At 46.3% G+C, this 19,334-nt stretch overlaps 1 protein-coding gene and 1 long non-coding RNA gene across 15 annotated transcripts in view; one reads left to right on the top strand and one right to left on the bottom strand.

The window, feature by feature from the left end:
- The window catches only part of Cit (citron rho-interacting serine/threonine kinase), a 172,179-nt gene that overhangs the window by 132,363 nt on the left and 20,482 nt on the right, over positions 1–19,334 (bottom strand). For all 12 annotated transcript variants that reach the window (XM_031337593.1, XM_031337594.1, XM_031337597.1 and 9 more), the window contains 2 exons: positions 10,036–10,178; positions 7,916–8,006 (listed from right to left, as the gene is read on the bottom strand). In XM_031337593.1, coding sequence (XP_031193453.1) covers positions 7,916–8,006; positions 10,036–10,178 — 234 coding nt within the window. The remainder of the gene's footprint in view (positions 1–7,915; positions 8,007–10,035; positions 10,179–19,334) is intronic.
- The window catches only part of LOC116068263, a 14,290-nt gene continuing 13,849 nt past the window's right edge, over positions 18,894–19,334 (top strand). For all 3 annotated transcript variants that reach the window (XR_004109516.1, XR_004109515.1, XR_004109514.1), the window contains exon 1: positions 18,894–19,032. This is a non-coding gene — a long non-coding RNA (uncharacterized LOC116068263). The remainder of the gene's footprint in view (positions 19,033–19,334) is intronic.

The following is a 19,334-nucleotide window of genomic DNA, read 5'->3' as shown; positions in this document are numbered from 1 at the left end:
GGAAATGGAACTAGGCCTTGGGATCCGGTTCTACCTTCAGCCCACCTGCAGGGCACAGTGAAGAGTAAGTCCCAGCCAGGCTACATGTTAATGAGATGGCTCTCCTCATTCCCAACTACTGCTCCTATGGTCCCCTCACTGTTTGGAAACCAGGTCTCTCCAACCCACCAGCAACCCCAGCACTGCCCTTGGCAAAGACAGATCAGGACACTACAGGAAGTCTTTCGACAGAGCCAAGCATATTCCATTACAGAGACAGTCCCTGTCTCCTAAGAATTTCTGTTTTACTGTTTAATGCCTTTGTTTCTTGAAATGATGCTGATCAAAGAATTAGCTTCCTTGACCCTCACTGGGGACTCAGCAAGTCGGCAACCCCTCTGATCTTCAAAACTGCTTTTCAAGTTTTACTGAGCAGGAAATGGGAAGGTCTGAGGATAACTGTCTATCTGCCCATCTCTCCTCCTGCCCATCAAAGCAGAGACTGACTTCAGATACAGAGTGTTGACCGCTGCCCTGGGAACACAGCATTTGTGGCCTTCCCTTAGATCAGCAGTTAGATGGTATAGAAAAACTCATTATTAAAGGATAAAAAGTACCCCCCCAACAAAACCCAAAGATCTAGGGACTATGGCCAAGGTCCCTTAGGCTGGACTTTGCATCAAGAAAACAGATTTAATCTTGAAAAGCCAAAAAAAGAAAGAAAGAAAGAAAGAAAGAAAGAAAGAAAGAAAGAAAGAAAGAAGAAAAAGAAAACAGATTTAAGCCAGGCATGGTGACATACATATGAGTTTGGTTCTAGGGTTTACATAGCAAGACCTGCTGAAGAAAATGAGGAGAATAAGGAGGACAAGGAGGAGGAGGGAGAGGAGAGGGAGAGGAGGAGGACAAGGAGCATGATGGTGAATTTACTTTGCTTTGATTTCAGAGTTTTGAGAGGAAGTGGAAGTTTGGGGGGCTGGCACTACAAAGCCTCCCTCTCCAGTGACAGGGTGAGATGAAGCTCTTTCAACTATGACTTCAATCATGTCCATCCTCTTACCCGAGGAATGAGATTATCTCTCACTCCCTCACCTGTATGTGTAGGTGTGTACACTTGTGTATATGTGTACAGATATGAACATATGAGACAGTCCTATGATTGTCCCATTCCTTTTTCACATGGATATATAATAGGAATATCAGAATATTCCTACAGCTTTCATATTCTTTCCCTTATGTGTTTACAGACACATAGGACACACGTGTATGTATAATACTAGAATGCCTAAATGATTCCTGCAAATCTCCCGTTTCCTGCCCTCCCTGACACCTATCTCCTATCCCCTTCCCCAGGCCAACACAGCTCAGAAAATAGCGAGGCCGGCATTTCTGACATTGATCTCTGGACAACAGACTTTCACTACAAGAACCCATTGAGAACACTCAAAAGTCACATTGTATGGGAAACAGGCAGGCCTGTCCTGGAGGCAACAGTGAAGATGCACAGGGAAACAGAGTCTAGACAGAAGCACAATGTGACTCAACCTTGACCCCAAAAGGAGCTGGCGGTGGGTTCAGCCCTGTGGCAGCCTAAGCCAAACTGATTCAACCTCTAATCCTCTCCCAAGAGCTGGGACTACGCTGTTGTTCAATGAACATCGTCTGCATCGGTTAGAGTCTATTTTACTGCCACATAAGATGTTCCAGAATATTGTCCTTCTTGCTGGCAGCTGATAGGGCAGGATCACTTGTTCCAGTCAAGCAAGCTGACCTTGGCCAAGTGATCAAAAGGTATAAACCGTCAACACCTCATTTAAAACTAATGACCAAAGAAGTCAGATAATCCTCCAACTCCTCTTATCTCAGAATAGAAATGTACAGACATATCCTAATTATTTATACCTAATATTTATCTAAATTCCATTAGCAATTTGTACTAGAAAGCTATGAAGGCAAAACTTCTCACTAGTGCGCTCTCTATGCTACTTTAGCCACGGTGCTTGTTAGCAGCTGACAAAGGTTTTGTTGATTACCAAGTCCCCTTAGCTACTGGCGCCTATGGTCTCATGTGGTTGTGAGGGCTTGCTCACAAGCTCTCCCTCTCCTCTGCCCTAGGGCAGCAGCCAATCTGGTGAGAGATTCAAAGTGTCCTAGCCATTCCAGCTGCCCAGGCAGTGCGTTGTCTAACAGGGCCCAGGTGTTGTTCAACTTTAACTCTTACTCTGCTGTCAGAGAAAATAAAACCAGTCCAACAGAGACAGAAGAGCAGGAGACAGAGTGTCTGCCATTTTTCAGGAAGAAAGGGAAAAGTCAAGGGAAATCTGGAAACTCAGCAGATTCTTTTAAAATGAAATGGAGGAGCCAGAGTGGCGGTTCCATGGTTAAGAAAGCATGCTGAAGGGGGGCTGGAGAGATGGCTCAGTGGTTAAGAGCACTGACTGCTCTTCTGAAGGTCCTGAGTTCAAATCCCAGCAACCACATGGTGGCTGACAACTATCCGTAATGAGATCTGACTCCTTCTTCTGGAGTGTACTCACATATAATAAATAATCTTTAAAAAAAAAGAAAAAGAAAGAAAGAAAGCATGCTGAAGCCAGGCGGTTGTGGTGGGACCCACCTTTAATCCCAAGCACTCTGGATTTCTGAGTTTGAGGCCATCCTGGTCTACAGTTCCAGGACAGACAGGGCTACACAGAGAAACCAAAGGGGGAAAAAAAAAAAAACACATGCTGATCCCACAGAAGATCCAGTTTGACTTCCAGCCTCCACAGCAGGAGGCTCACCACCACCTGTAACCTAGCTGGGGTCTGTGGGGACTGACTAGCATATGCACACCATCACACACATACACATAACTTTTATATAAATCTTTACAATAAAATACGGGAGGAAACTATTCTCTTTCACTCAAACCAGTGCCACAAAGGGCTGAGAAGTGAAGTTACACAAACAATCTTTCCTTGCAGCACTCATGCTTGCGTGCATGCACACATATACTCACATGCTTGTGTACATGCACATACACTCACATATACACACACGTGCACATGCATGCACATACACGCATACACACCTGCAGAAGTAGGAGTAAATTTTCGTTTCTCTAATTTCTAGCTGTGGGGCGGGGAAAACCTACACCCCTAGAGTGTGGGCCTAAGAGAGAGGGTGGAGGGAAAGGGGAGGCAGAACCACAGGAGTGATTTCTATATGTGTATGTTACATGCACGCTTCTGTCTATAAATACTCAAGACAGGGAATAGGAAAACAACAGGAATGGAGGAAGTCTTTGCTCCTGCATAAGTGTGAAGAGAGTTCTTGCCTCTGGGTTTCCAGCTTCTGGAGGACTGACTACTCCACACTCACCTAGTTTATTTACAAACTCTTTACTTCTAGTTTCCTGAGAGGCCGAAGAGACATGTTAGCTGTCTGCCCTTCTCTGAGACTCCAATAAGGGAAGTGGGCCTAGAGGGCCCTGAGGTCACCTGGCCAGTGGTCCTGTTGACTAAGGTAAAGTACACTGACACTGCCTTCTGAGTGAGAAGCTGGAAATAAAGACAATAAGGAGCTGAAAAATTAATTCATGTAAGACTCAAATACCCACAGAAGAGGAGGACATCTGGAAATGAACAGAGATCCTCGGACTTCCGGGTGGCATGCAGGACGTTCAGCACACATGAACTGGGGAGCATGTATGTGCATATGTGAAGAGGCCACGGGACAAGCTGGGTGTCCTCCTCACTCTCCATCTTAATGTCTTACATAAACACACACACACACACACTCAACACCGCCAAGCATGTGGCAGTCAGACGTCAGTACTCCCCTTCCTGCACGTGGGTCCTAGGTAAAGAACTCAAGTTGTCAGACTTGGCAGCAAACACCTTTAACCTGCCCAGCCATCTTGTGGCCCTCTCTGCTTCTGCTAGCTAACCAACTCGGAGAGGTGCCTGTCCCGTGTCCCCCAGCTCTGGGTGTCACTGTGCACCATCATGCCTGACCCTTTCACGTGGGACTGAACTCAGGTCCTCTTACTCACAAAATAGCCCTTTACCAAGAGTCATCTCCCCAGCCCAGACTGCATTTTTATAGTATATTCAGAATACAGAAAGCAAGCAGAACCTGTGGTAGGCCTATAATATGAACACATTCATTTCTCTGCCCATCATTAATCAGAGACAAAGCAATATAATTTCTCATCCATAAATCCACACGATCTAGATTCAAAACTGCCATTCATCTACAATAAAAAGACCTTTCTTTACATTTGAAACACAGCTAAAGGGGCTGGGAGATGGCTCGGTGGGTAAAGCATTTGCAGAATAAACCAGAGGACCTGAATTCTAGGGCCAACTTCCATGGAAAGCCAAGCCCAGCAGCACCTGAATCAAGCTTGCCTATCAAGAGACACGGGTGGAAACAAAAGAATCCCCAGGAACCCACATGCCAGCCAGTCTGGCATATACAGAAGCAATGACAAAGACATTCCAAATCAGACAAGGTACAACTTGGGGACTGGCGCTAGAGGTTATCCTGACTGCCGCCACACGTGCACACACACCTCACACACACACACACACACACACACACACACACACACACACACACACACACCACACACACGCGAAATAAAGCACTATCATTTTGTTAAATTTGTCCTCATCTGCTTTTTGCATTCTGGCCCTAACAATACAGGGAGGGAAGACATGCTCTCAAGTGTCTGAGCATTGTGACTCCACGACCAATAAACCTGAGTGTCTCCCACCTGGAGAGCCAGTGGCTGCAATCTACACTGAGGAGGTAGTGGGGAGACTGACTCCAAACGCAGGCTGGGCAGGTGTGTGAGTTTTTCTTTTTTTCTTTTTTAGACAAGAGTAGAGCCCTTGTCTACACTAGGTAGACCAGGCTACCCTAGAATTTGCTATGTAGACCAGACTGGCCTCTAACTCACAGATATCCCTCTGCTTCCCAAGTGCTGGGCTTAAAGCATGAGCCACCATTCCCAGCCATTCCCAGCTCGGGGCCTACTCTTCATCCTCTCGATATTTCCCAAGCAGCGGTGGGAAAACACCATCTACTTTTTCCCCTGTGGGCTTTTCTTGCTGCAGACACACGGTGCCAACTTTATAATTATTTCATTTTCAGACGCTTCTCAATCTACAGTGAACATTTCCAGCCCAGGGTGTTTTCTTGCCTCCACCTCAGGTTACAGCGGGAGAGCTGAAGACATCTGGAGATGTCATAACAGATGGGCGGGCAGATAAATCGAGGAGAGATCAGGGACTTAACCAGACATCCAATCACACACAGCACAGGTCCCACAACAAAGAATTATCCAGACCCAGACAGCAATGGTGAAGGATTTACTGTTGGGCTATAAACCTGTCCTGTAATTTTCTTTTTTCGAGCACATCAGTTTATTAATGTTGCTAATACAGTTTGAGTTTCTGAACCCTAGGAAAGTTTTATGCTATTTAATCTGTTCCCTGTGCATTTCTCCACAAAAGTCAATGTCTGTGCTTTTGAATCTACTTCTGAATCGTATGTTACTTGGGGTGGAAAGGGAGGAGAGAAGCCATGGGTGGGTCTCAGGGCCTAACCCCTCCCACTGAGCTACACCTTCAACACCCCTTGTTTTAAAAATATAGTATATATAGATTTATAAGCTTATAAAATAAAATATTTCCCTATGTTTTTTTCAAACATCCTTAATGCTATTTGTTTTGGAATTTAAAACAAGACAATTTGATTCTACAGTATTCTAATTTTTGTTGTATTATTATTTTTTTTTATTTTTGGTTTTTCGAGACAAGGTTTCTCTGTATAGCTCTGGCTGTCCTAGAACTCACTGTAAACCAGGCTAGCCTCGAACTCAGAAATCTTCCTGCCTCTGCCTCCCAAGTACTGGGATTAAAGGCGTGTGCCACTACCTTGTATTATATTTATTCATTTATTCTCTCTCTCTCTCTCTCTCTCTCTCTCTCTCTCTCTCTCTCTCTCTCTCTCTCTCTTGTGTGTGTGTGTGTGTGTGTGTGTGTGTGTGTGTGTGTGTGTGTGTGAAGGTGCCACTATGTACATATTTATGGAGGTGAGTTGAGTTTTCCTCCTTCTACCATGTGGTTCCAGGGATGGAACTCAGGTTATCAGAATTGACAGCAAGCACCTTAACACGATGATTCATCTCACCAGCCCCTGGTTACATAATTCTTCATATGAATAAATAAATAAATTATAAGAAGATAACCTGAGCGGCTGGAATGATGGCTCAACCATGAGCATTTGCTGCTGCTCTAGAGGACCCCAGCTTTGAGCCCCAGACCTTGAGGCCAGGCATCTCACAGCACCCTGTAACTTCAGCTTTGGGGGATCTGTCGTCCTCTTCTGGCCACCTCAGGAATGCACAAGCGTGGCACATATTCACACAGACACACAGACATACACACACAGACACACAAACACACACAGATAAATAAAAATAATAATAATGCTGGGCAGTGGTGGTGCACACCTTTAATTAGGAGGCAGAGGCAGGGGGATCTCCGAGTTTGGTGCCAGCCTGGTCTACAAGGTGAGCTCTAGAACAGCCAGGGCTACACAGAGAAACCCTGTCTCAAAACCCAGTAGTAATAATTAATAATAATGAATCTTTTTTAAAAGAATAGAACCTTTTTTTTCATTCTTTTTTTTTCTTTTTTTTTCTTTTTCTTTTTTTTTTTTTTTGGTTTTTTCGAGACAGGGTTTCCCTGTGTAGCCCTGGCTGTCCTAGAACTCACTCTGTAGACCAGGCTGGCCTCAAACTCAGAATCCGCCTGCCTCTGCCTCCCAAGTGCTGGGATTAAAGGTGTGCGCCACCACTGCCCGGCAAGAATAGAACCTTAAAAAGAAAGTAATGCTGGATTTGGGCAGCCTGGAGGGGCTCCTGTTTTCCTGCAGCTTCACACTAAGTAAGTTACCTCAGAAAGTTCTCAGAGCAGCAAAATACACAGGCCAGATTCCAAAGTGCACAGAGCTAACACAGCTCTGAGCCTTTTCCTAATATCAACCTAATAATACCCACCTTTCCCAGAGGAATCTGGGGATGAAAAAGTAATTTTACATATTGTCCTTCATATAAAGGACTTAAGTCTCAGACCTGGAGGTGTTCTGAAGAGCGGTCTCTCCAGCCTCCGGTTTTATGCATTTTAAGTAGAATCGACAGCTTCTAGAGAGAGGATTTGCTCCACTCACCAGGCAGCTCAGACTGGAAGCCTAAGGAAGCTTTTCCCTCAGACCTGTCCTTCCTATGCAGCCAACCTCAAATTCACATCTCAGTAGAAGCCAACTTTATTAGAGGATTCTTAACTCTTTGTCTTTTTAATTTTGTCATCTTCCTTGAAAGCCGCCTCAGTCTAGATCTCAGCAGCTCCTCCCCCTGGCTCTCTCCTCTCTTGGCTCTCTATTATCATGTGCAACATGACTTAACTTTTCCAAAGGCCCAAGACTTGAAAAGGATACTTTGAACATCAGCATCTTGACACCTCAGGATGTTTTAATTCCAATCTCTAGTGCTAGTGACTAATTTCAATTTTGCTACATACGGAGAACATTTGAGAGAGAGAAGGTCACGTTTCATCAAAATATTTTAAAACAAAGCAAGGTGATGTAACAGAACATGGTCTCTATAAAAGGGAAAATAAAATGGACATTTTCCATTCTTTTTAAGGAAAAGATAAGAACACTCAGAGAGTCGGCAGGGTGCTAACAGGTGTTAACACAAGGGCAGTGCCTGCCGCTGGGAGATATCCCTGGGCCCCCACCCCTACCCCCCAGAAGAGTCAAACCCTGGCAGATGAGGCTCCCAAGTACTGCTCACCCCGGTATCCTGCCAGATTCATGAGGACCACAGAATGTTCTTTACCGTACATAACCCCTGAGCTGTCTCATTCCACTTGCTAATCACCTTATTTGAATTCATCTTAGCAGCTGATCCAAAATCCACCAGCTTGATGTGTCCCGTCCGGTCGATGAGGATGTTCTCCGGCTTGATGTCTCTGTGAGAAGGTCACGGCCTTAGATTAGCACTGTGTTTGTGTCAGTCAGCCACCAGCGACACGCCTCGGGCCTCACAGCAGCCAAAGCCTTAGCTCCTGTCGTATGCTATGCAGACCTTTCCTACTGGCAGAGATGAGTGATTAGCACCCGTCTTGAAAACTAAATTTAACTTTTTAAAAAGGAGGGAGAAGGGCTGGAGAGATGGCTCAGCGGTTAATAGCACTGACTGTTCTTCTGAAGGTTCGAAGTTCAAATCCCAACAACCACGTGGTGGCTCACAACCATCCTCAATGATATCTGCAGCACTCTTCTGGTGTGTATAAAGACAGCTTCAGTGTGCTTACATATAATAATAAATAAATCTTTAAAAAAAAAAAGGAGGGAGAAAAAGAAAGCAAATGAGATGTTACCAGGTGGCTTGTTGCTACTGGAGGCTCATTTTTTTACATGGCAAAAAACGAAGACTAAAAAACTTGCCCAGGGTCATGTGGTTCACAAATGGAAAAGTCTGTATTCCATAATCTGTATCCCTATTGTGTGTGTGTGTGTGTGCGTGTGCGTGTGCGTGTGTGTGTGTGTGTGTGTGTGTGCATGTGTGTATACACATGTATGCATGTATATATGCTATGGTATAGACCTGCCCTCAAAATGCTCACGTGATTGTTGTTGCAGGCTTGGACCCCAGCGTGACATGACAGGGTGGATCCCATAAGAGGTGGCACGCAGTGGGGAATCATCAGGTCACTGAGACCTGCCTTCTGGTTTACACCCTTGTCATCAATAAGAAAAACACCCCGAGAAGGAAAACTTATGCCTTTGCACCCTGCTGCAGAGGTTCGAGTCCAGCAGGTGGCCTTGCTGCTTTGAACCTGATGCAGAGAGGACCAGGGCATCAGGAGTGTTACCAAGCAAAGCAACTCACTTCGTCATGAACAGAAAACAGAGAGTGGCCAGAGACCAGGGACAAGGCATACATTTCAAAGGTACCCTACAGGGATTTACTTCCTCAACCAGCCCCACCTCCCAGCTATCAGAACTCCCCACAACACCAAAATGTATTAAGAATCTTTATGTACTGTGTAGAAGCATCACCTGTCAATAAAAAGCCTACGGCCAATGAGCTGAGGCAGGACTGGAAAGTGGGACATCCAGGAGAGATACACAGGAAATAGTCAGGCGTGAGAGACTTGCCCCAACACGGATGCAGATAGACATGTGAACCCAGGAGAGGTAACTAACCACATGGCATGCCTTAGACTAGTTTAAACAGGATAACTGAGTTACGAGCTAGTGGAAATAAGCCAAAGCTATTGTGCTACACATTTATTCATAAGCAAGAAGTCTCAGAATCATTATTTTGGGGAATTCAGGTGGAAAATCCCAAGGTTACACCAAAGTATGACTCCCTCAGTGCATTAACCCATTAATGAAGCCAGAGTCCTCATGACCCCATCGTTTCAAGCATCACGGCAGACAACCAAGATGCAGGAGCCCTGAAGGGAAATTTCGGATTCGAATCTTCTGCTGGACTGGCTCCTCCTGTCTCTGTGTCTCAGCCACAGGGTGGGTGCCATTGATCTAACACAGGCTTCTGCTGTACGCCAAAGCATCGGGACAAACGGATCAGCAAGACCTGCACATCATTAAGCCTGAATGGCCCTTTCTTCATGACTAGGTGAGTGCTTGGTCCAGTGATACAGTGCTGATTAGCTGCTTTTGTTAATTACCATCTTCTGCTCCCAGGACGTGAGCCGATCCCTCTCTCCATCACCCAGTTTTCCTACCAAAGGGCCCATAAGAGGGGTTCCTGTTCCTACCTGGCTGCATCTGACAGCCACAATGTCTATGGTTGAATGAATGTGCTAAGATGCCAGCCATTTTGGAAAGATGTTAGCCAATCACAGGCCAGGCAGGCTAAAACTAGATGAAGCTGTCTTCTGACCCGGAAGTTACTCAGTCACTCTTCTATGCAGGAGCTCGTACATGATTCAGAAAAGTTCTTGGTACATTCCTGGGAGCCTCACTTACCGATGCACATATCCCATCTGGTGCACGCTGTGGACAGCCAAAATCAGCTCAGCAAGGTAAAACTGAATCATGTTCTCATCTAATTGGTCCTCATATCTGTTCAGAAGTGACAGCAAATCCCCTCCAGGCTGATATTCCATTACCTGCAGAGAATGCCAAAGAGATTCATTTTTGATACACCCCTAATAGGGAACACTTCCATTAGGCCCTCAAAGGACATCAGGCAATGTAATCACGGCCCCTCTACAAGGCAATGAAGACGGTGAGACAGACCCTCAGACACAGGGTAAGGGCTCTGCCCTACAGAAACTGCATAGTGACCCCAAGAGAATGGAGAACGTCCACAGATGCCACCCTGCGTGATGCTTGCAAGGCAAACCTGAGAAGCTGAAGATCTGAGATCCTCTGACACCTGTCCAAGTTGACACCCCAGACATTCCCTCCCTCGGACCCGGCACACTGCATAGATGGATATTCCTGGAGGGCAACAAACTCGCTAATAGTCATTTTGCATTCCCCTCAGCCCAGAGCAGAATAGAGGAGGCGTGCGGTAAATGCAATACAATCTTTTCCTTTTACACTCAGTGCGGAAGGCAATTGATGATCTCTTATTAAAAATTTAACAGTAAATATACACCCTTTGGCCTAGCTATTCCACTCTGAACAATTTAGTTTATTGGTACTTACAATGCATAGATAAGAGATAGATAAGTAAAAAGATTCTCTACTGAATGGTTTATAACAAGGGAAATATACTTGGAAATCATCCAAATCCCCATCCATAAGAGACTGGCTAAATTTTGATTCCTCTAAATCACGGACTATGACTCGGATATTAAAAACACATGACTCAGGCTATTCATGATCCTGTGGAAAGCTGTCCACATCACAGAAAGTGACATTCTGTACAGGATAAAAAAATAACCTCCATTTTTAATCAGAAGAAAATTTAATTTGTTGGTGTATATAAGAAATAAATCAGAATATATATATCTTTCAGGTAAAATGCTTGGTTAGAAAAGAAAACTCCACCTCAAGGAAGTGAAAAAAATCAATGTGAACGTAAACAGACTGCAGACCGTATGTGTGTGTGTGTGTGTGTGTGTGTGCGCGTGTGTCCATATGTGTATGTACCTGTGACTATATACAATATGCACACATAAGCATTTGTACATGTGTGAACATAGGTACACACCTGCAGAGTCACACAGGTGGATGTCGGAGGATAATAACAGGTATCAGTCAGTCCTTGATTCCAATCTTGACAGGATTTCTTTGTGGTTTGCCACTACAAAGCTAGATGAGCTAGCCCTCCAGCTTCAGCTTCCTGCCTTCCTGAAGGAGCCCTGGGCCTAGTGATGCTCACACTGCATCTGGTTTTTTTTTGGGGGGGAGGGGTGTTTTTTTGTTTTTTTGTTTTTTGCATGGATGCTCAGGATTTGAACTGAACCCATCACACCTGCACAGTGAGCACTTTTTACGAACTGAGCTAAATCTGCAGCCCTCCATCTTTTTTGATGAGGATCAGGTGAGGCGTTCCAAAGTTCATGCATGACCTGGAAGCCAGTTAGCTTGGTCCGACTCACCTGGTGACTTCAGGTCTCAACCTTTCATGGTCAGTCTCTGAGAACTCCAGATAAGACTAATCCCCTTGCTACATGGTGTGAGGATTGAGCAAGACCTGAAAGAGCCTGGCTCAGTGCCTGGAACCAAAGTGAGCTCCAGTCCTCCTTCCCCTCCCTTACTGTGTGCTTCGTTTCTGGCAGCAGAGAAGCTAGGACCCACTTGACTGTGCTGCAGTTCTCCTGGGGTTCTCTGACCTTTGCTCTAATGCCCACTGTGTTGGCCAGTGTCAGCTTTTGTCCAGTCCTCTCAAGAAAGAACACGTTTCAATGCACTTCTGTCAAGAAACACAAAATCCACAGTGATGCTCATCTTAACTATCAACCTGATTGCACTTAGGATCACCATGGAAACACACCTGAGGGGGGTAGCTGTGAGGGTCTGAATTGGAACGGCCCACCCTAGACGTGGACAGCACCGCTCCTTAGGCTGGGGTCCTGGGCTTTGAGCACCCACATGTCTCTCTAGATTCCTGACTGTGAACACAATGTGAGCGTTCCTCACCATCCTGCAGCCATGCCTTTCCCAGGACCAACCATGAAGCAGAAGTAAAGCCTTCATCCCCGCGGCTTCTTCTTGCTAAGTATTTAGACACAGCAATGAGGGAAGACGCGGAGACATCTACAGAGCACCAAATCCCAGGAGCCAGTTCTGGGATGTAAATCCTGTTCTTCTCCCAAGGTTGCCTTTCCTGTATCTTAGAAAACAGCTCCAGGCAATCGTGATGGCTACCCATGGTTACCAACACCTGGGAGGGAGGACCCTCAACTGAAGGATCCCTCCCATCATGCCCCACCCCATGGCTGGTGGGCATGGCAGTGGGCATGTTCTTGACTCCCAGCTCACAGTAGGTGGTACTATCCCTAAGCAGGTGGGTCCAGGCTGTAGACGGAAGGGAGCCAGATGTCAGCCTAAGACTGCAAGCCTGCACGAGGCATTTCCCATTTCAGCTCTTGTCTGAGTTCCTTTCAGGGATGGACTGTGCCCTGGAAACGTCAAATGAAGCACATCTTTCCTCCCTAGCTGCATTTGGCTTGTGATGTTTCTCAAGGCAACAGAAAGCTTCTAGAACAAGTCGGATGGAGGACCTTGGTAAAGGCCCCCAGGGGCTCCAGGCTGGTCCTCCTAAAGACTCCAGGAAGTCCACCTAGCTCCAGGCCAGCACAGAAGCAGATAGATACCCCTGGGGAAGCCAGGGGCTTGCACAGCCTCTCCTAGCCTGGGGCTAGACCCATTCACGTGGCTTCTTTTGCTGTGCACACACAAAACAACTGCCCTGGTAAGGCAAGATGCCACTTCGTACCTCAGCTACTAAGAGCAAAGTGGCTTACCAGCAAGAAGTGCGACACCTAGAAGGGGTAAGACTATTTCCTCCAAATCGTAGCCAAAGGCAGTGACGTCAGCTCCTCACCTCAGCCCCACAGAAGCCCACAGGAGCCACCTGGCTTGCTATATAGCTCACCCACTCATCCCAACCTGGTTCTCTACAGGCATGGGGATGTGGGTGAATGCTAATTTCTGAGTCTGCTTTAAATATACACTGCCATTAAGAGGGTCTTAAGCACCAAAAGGAAATTCACAGACAATAGCAGACACACCAGTACTTTGGGAACGCAGATGGTTTTAAATAAGAACAATGCATATCTGTGATGACGCACCACTGTGACAGACCTACAAGCTCTGTTATGTGAGAACCAGAATGGCTTCTACGTTTAAAGCTGAGAAAGTCAAAACTACAGCAACTGTCGGCAACTTTGGTGAGCTCACACACCAACCGACCCCTACTTAATAGTTAGTGTCAGTTCCTCAAGATTCTATCTGGTAGAACCAGCAGGGATTTCCGGAAAATCAGCATCTCTTACAAAGAGGAAAAGACACAGGCTCACTGCTCTTCTTTGCAAGATGTCCACCCAAACCAGATTCATCTTTTCTGAGGTTCAAACAACCTCCCCCTGTCTTCAGAAGCTGGGGGTTGATTGAGAAAACAAGCCACAAAAATTACAACAGCTGCTAGCCTGAACGCTCTGTGACAGGAGGCCAAAATAGACACCCTAAATGACAAACATCTGAATAAGATGGATCTTTATCAGAGAGCCTAATCAAACCCTGAGAACCAACACAATCTCCAATTAGCATGCTAATCTGCAAGTGTACAACATCAGAACTACTCTGGACCTTCCCTGAGTCACTTTGAGGATCGAGACATTATCCACAGCCCATAAGGATACTACAGAGTAAAGGTCTCATTTGGAATATGAGGAGCTCTTAGGGGAGGAGGTGTGTGTGACATGCAACCCAGGTTTAATCAGTTACCATGCTGCCAAAGGCTTCCTCAAATGTCACAAACCAAGAGTTTTCAAGATGGGCTGTGACTCAGGGACGAACTAATGACAAACAGAGTCACCACCTATGATGTGCTAGAATCTGCATGCAGCATCTGATTTGGTCCACAGGTGCGTCTCTGTCCCCAACGTTTGCTGCTCATCTTAGTAGAGATAGCATGGATCTGCCTACCACCCCCAAAATATGGCATCTCACCCAGAAAGGCTCTGTATCCTCCACAGAGGGTTTTCCAAGCCTGCTTGCCCGTCCAATCACAGGGAGAAGTAAAAAATGTGACCTGGGACAGAGAGATGGCTCAACAGGTGAAGACGCTCGTCACTAAGTCTGACAGCCTGAGATTGGTCCCTGAGACCCACACAGTAGAAAACTGACTCCTGCCAGTTGTCCTCTGACCTCCATGAATGTGTCAGAGTATGCACAACACGTTCAAAGGTAAGTAAATGTGTTGATTTTTTTTTAAGAAAAAGTAAGACATTTTCATCCATAATATTTGAAAGTCTAGTATATGCTAGACTAAATATCAGGAATGGAAATGGGAAAAAATTCCTATATCTTCATAGAGATGGCACTCAGCAGAATCCAAAAGAATTGAAATTACTGCCAGGCAGTGGTAGTGCACGCCTCTGCTCTCAGTCCTCAGGAGGCAGAGGCATGCAGGTCTCAGTGAGCTCAAGAACAACCTAGTCTACAGGAGAGTTCCAGGACAGTCAGGGCTACACAGAGAAATTCTGATTTTTATAGATAAAGGCAATAAGAAGCACCAGGGTGTGAGAGTATTTCTCGTGTTCATTCCAACCGCTCACAGAGTGAGTGAACTCAGGCATCAGTGCTCATGAAGCTGTACTATTTGAGGCAGGGTCCCACTCTTGACCTCACACTTGCAGTCCTCCTGCCTCAGCCTCCTGAGTCTTGGGCATATGGCTCACATACATCCAATTAAGGAATTTGCCATCACATTACTTGTTCTTAGTGGAGAGGGAGGGGTCTAAGCGGTCAGAGGAGGCTCTGTGCAGTCAGTTCTCTTCTCCCACTTTAGATGCTTCCCAGGGATGGACCTCAGGTCTTGAGGACCACAGGACAAGAGCCCTTGTGGGCTGAGCTATCTCGCCGGCCTGGAGGATGCATTTTTAAGAACTGGTTCCAATGCTGCTCACCCAGCACTGCACCAGGACCATTATTGATGAGGCTGCAGAACCAATTCCATTTCCCAATCCTGCCGTAGTCAAAGTTTCCGCAGCAGTCTGCCCTCGAGCTGACCTTGACTTTAACACAGCCATCACTTCTGCTTACATTTGTTTTCAGTGACTACCGGAGTCTTTCTGAATATCAAGACAAGATCACAGACAAGAAAGGGCTGGAAAATAACCAGGCCATTGGCACTGAAACAGTCACCGTCCTCCCTTGCAAGGACCGGAGAGACGTCTACACAGAGAATAGGCGAGGGCACACAAATGGGGAAGTCACCAAATCACAGCAGAGTCAAAAGCCAGGGAGAGGAGATGGGAGAAAGAGCCCTCCGGTGGAATAGGCCTAAACAATGTGGCTGCCCCGCTGAAGGCGGAGACCACATAGCAGCTGACAGCAGAGCCTGGCTTGGAGCTGTGAAGGACTAGTTCTTTCAAAGCAAAGACTTTCTGGCCAACAGAGACAGACCCCTTCTACAGCAGCAGCTGCAAATGCTAATTAAAGGGCAGAGCTTACAAGTGCCGGGTTTGGAAGGAGCTGAAGCTTCACTGTTGGGCTTCGCATCTATACTCCAAGGACTACAGTGGCAATTTTCATTCACTGTGCTAAAGTCACAATGAAGGACAAATGTGTGTTTGTGCACACATCTGTGTGCGTGTGCATGTATGGGGGAGGTGAGTATGAACATTTAATAGTTATTTAGTACTGTTGAACGTGTCCTCAAAAGTTCACATGTTGGGGTTAGGAGATAGCTCAACACGAAAGGGCACTTGGCACCCAGTCTCACGCCGAGCTTACTTCCTGGAACCCACATGGTGGAAGGAGAGAACTGACCTCTACAAGCATATCATGGGAGGCACAGCACACACACACACACACACACACACACACACACACACACACACACACGGTTCATATGATGGCTTAGTGAGCAAAGAATTTGTAGTACACGTAAGGACCAGAGTTTGGATCCCTGCAACCCGTGCAAATGCTGAACGGGCGTGGCAGAGCCTCCTGTAACTCCAGCATTTGGAAGGCAGAGACAAGGGATCCACACGGCAGCCTGGCAAACTCTGGGTTCAAGTGAAAGACTGTTTCAATGAATAAAGTGTGGAGTGATCTGGGAAGATTGGACCTCCACATGCATGTACACATCTGCAGACATAATAACCACATACATGTGTTACACACACACAAGGATTAAAAAAATGTCCACACATTGGCTATTTAACCTTGAATTTCTATGGCAATGCTATTTGGAGGCACAGCCTTTGGGAGGTTAGGTAAAGACGTGGCCTGTATGTGTGTGCATGTGTGTGTGAGTATGTGTGTGTGTGTGTGTGCGGTATGTGTGTATGTGTGTGTGAGTGCGCGCGTGTGTGTGTGCGTGTGTGTGTGTGTGTGTGTGTGTGTGGTGTATGTGGTGTGTGTGTGTGTACACACGTGCACACACGTGTGCGTGTGTTGATAGCATTAGTGGCTTTATAAGGAGAGACACAGACTCAAATGCTGACTGTTTTAGCATGTGACACTCTCCACCATGCTGCTGTGAGGCAAGAAAACGGTGACCAGGCCCCAGCCTGATGCTGGCGACATGCTCTTAGGGTCGTGAGCCAAATAAGCACCTCTGCCTCACAGACTGCCCAGTCTCGGTATTTTGTTCTAGCTCTGGAAGGGGGACTAAGACTAGTTTTATTCGGTTTGCTGGAACAGAGCATCAGTAGAGGCATGCTGTGCAGGCTGCCTCTCAGGAATGGCACCTTGAAAAGCTTGCACACTCAACATGCACCACACAAAGTGCAACGGAGCCCTCGGCATCACATTGCACTCTGCCCAGAGCTTCTGAACACTGGCTGGCATGGGGGGTGGGTTGGGAGGACAGTTGGAATCCTTTAAGCAAAGTGTCCTTGACAGAGACTTTATGTTATTTGTCTGAAAGGTCAAGGTAACCTCTAGGACAGCTGTTCTCAACCTGGGGGGGGGGTCACAACTCTTTTGGGGTCACATATCAGATATTTTTATATTATGATTCATAACAGTAGCAAAATTACATTTATGGAGTAACAATACAATAATTTTATGGTTGGGGGCCACTATAATATGGGGAGCTGTGTTAAAGGGCTGAAGCATTAGGAAGGTTGAGAGTTGCTGTCTAGAAGACAAGGCCTTCTATCTCTGAAACTCTAAATTCCAGCCTGATTCAGGCATTTTTAAAAAGAAAACGTCCTTATAGAGTATTGACTCACACAATCTGGACAAGAACTAGTACACTCAGACAAGTAACCCAGGACATGCATTAAGGAAGGGTTGCTGACAGGGTTCAAGAGAGCAAAGGAAATGAGCATATGATGATAGATCGCCCAAAGGCTCGCAGTACAAAGGAACCCATTCCTGTGCCTCAGAAGAACAAGTGATTTCAGATGTGCACGCTCTGGTATTGCGTAGACCATGGAAGAAGCAATCATTAGAAACCCAAGGGCCAGTTGGGCAGTAGTGGTGCACGCCTTTAATCCCAGCACTTGGGAGGCAGAGGCAGGCGGATTTCTGAGTTCGAGGCCAGCCTGGTCTACAGAGTGAGTTCCAGGACAGCCAGGGCTATACAGAGAAACCCTGCCTCGAAAAACAAAAACAAAAAAAAAAAAACCCAAGGGCCTGTGACTGTAAGCACTTCTCATAGAGACGCGGTTGAACTGGCAGCAATAGCACGGTCAGACCTCCTGAATTGGAGACTAGGAGAACTGAGGCCATTCAATCAAACTGTGGCTCCTAAAAAGGACAAAACTCTGAATGTACTCTTCTGAAATACACCCCAAGAGCTAGACATAGGGCAACTATTTCAAACTCAAAGAACCCCAATGGCAGTAACATGCTCAAGCAATTGAATTGGGGCCAAAAGGAGGAATTACTATCTTATTTACCAATGACAAAATTCGAGCTGAGGAGGACAACTCTGGGAAGTCCAAACAAGGAACAGCAACAAAAACAAGAACAGGCCTTTAAACACCAGGTTTCCTGATGGACAGCGGCCTCGCAAACCCTGGCTTCCAGAGAGGAAACAGGAAAACACGTGCCTGGTGATTTTTGAGGCAAGCCTGAAATTCAGATAATCCTAGCCAAGAGATCAAAACAGCACATGTCTCATTGTCAAAGCTATCATAAGCTGTCACTTGGTTCTAATACAAACAATGGCTCTGTGTTCATTAACTCCCTCCTGACTCAGGATGGTAACAGATGCTGGTGTCCACAAATGCCCTAGGGTCAGTGGCCCAAAAGATTTCCAAACTGTTGCTACGTGGAAAGGAATCACTGCCCACAAAATTGCACGGGTGTGTGTTGAAAACTGAAAGACTAAAAAACTGCCCTCAGACAGCACAGCCAAAGAAGGCTGCTATCAGGAGCCTTCTGGGTACAGCTGTACAGCACCAGGCGTGGGAAGTCAGAGGTGGAGAGTCAGGAGCCAGGCTTCAGCCCTAGCTGTACCCCTGTGGGGACCATTAACTGTTGCCCCAAATCCTTCCAGTCTTTTTTTTTTTTTTAAGATTTATATATTATTATATGTAAGTACACTGTAGCTGTTTTCAGACACACCAGAAGAGGGCATCAGATCTCATTACTGATGGTTGTGAGCCACCATATGGTTGCTGGGATTAGAACTCAGAACCTTTGGAAGAGCAGTCAGTGCTCTTAACCGCTCCCTACCCTTCCATTCTTACACAGTGAGACCATCAGATATATCTGCCAACCTAATTGGACAGGGAGGTGCCTGGGAAACCATACAGTAATGTGTGGATGCACCTGAGGATATTTCCAGAGAGAGTTAATGCAGCGGGGAGACCAACCTTGAGTGTAAGTGTCAGCATCCTACAAGCCAAGGGTCCTGATGGGAGGCAGGCCGGGGGCACAGGTTCTCTCTCTCTCTCTCTCTCTGTCTCTCTCTCTCTCTCTCTGTCTCTCTCTGTCTCTGTCTCTGTCTCTCTCTCTCTCTGTCTCTCTCTGTCTCTGTCTCTCTGTCTGTCTCTCTGTCTCTCTCTCTCTGTCTCTCTCTCTCTCTCTCTGTCTCTCTCTGTCTCTCTGTCTCTGTCTCTCTGTCTCTCTGCCTCTCTCTCTGTCTCTCTCTCTGTCTCTGTCTCTGTCTCTGTCTCTCTGTC

The sequence above is a fragment of the Mastomys coucha genome, unplaced genomic scaffold (assembly GCF_008632895.1).
Source record: "Mastomys coucha isolate ucsf_1 unplaced genomic scaffold, UCSF_Mcou_1 pScaffold22, whole genome shotgun sequence".
Lineage (NCBI taxonomy): Eukaryota > Metazoa > Chordata > Mammalia > Rodentia > Muridae > Mastomys > Mastomys coucha.
Note: the sequence above shows the minus strand (reverse complement) of the source record. Positions and strands in the feature narration are given on the sequence as shown.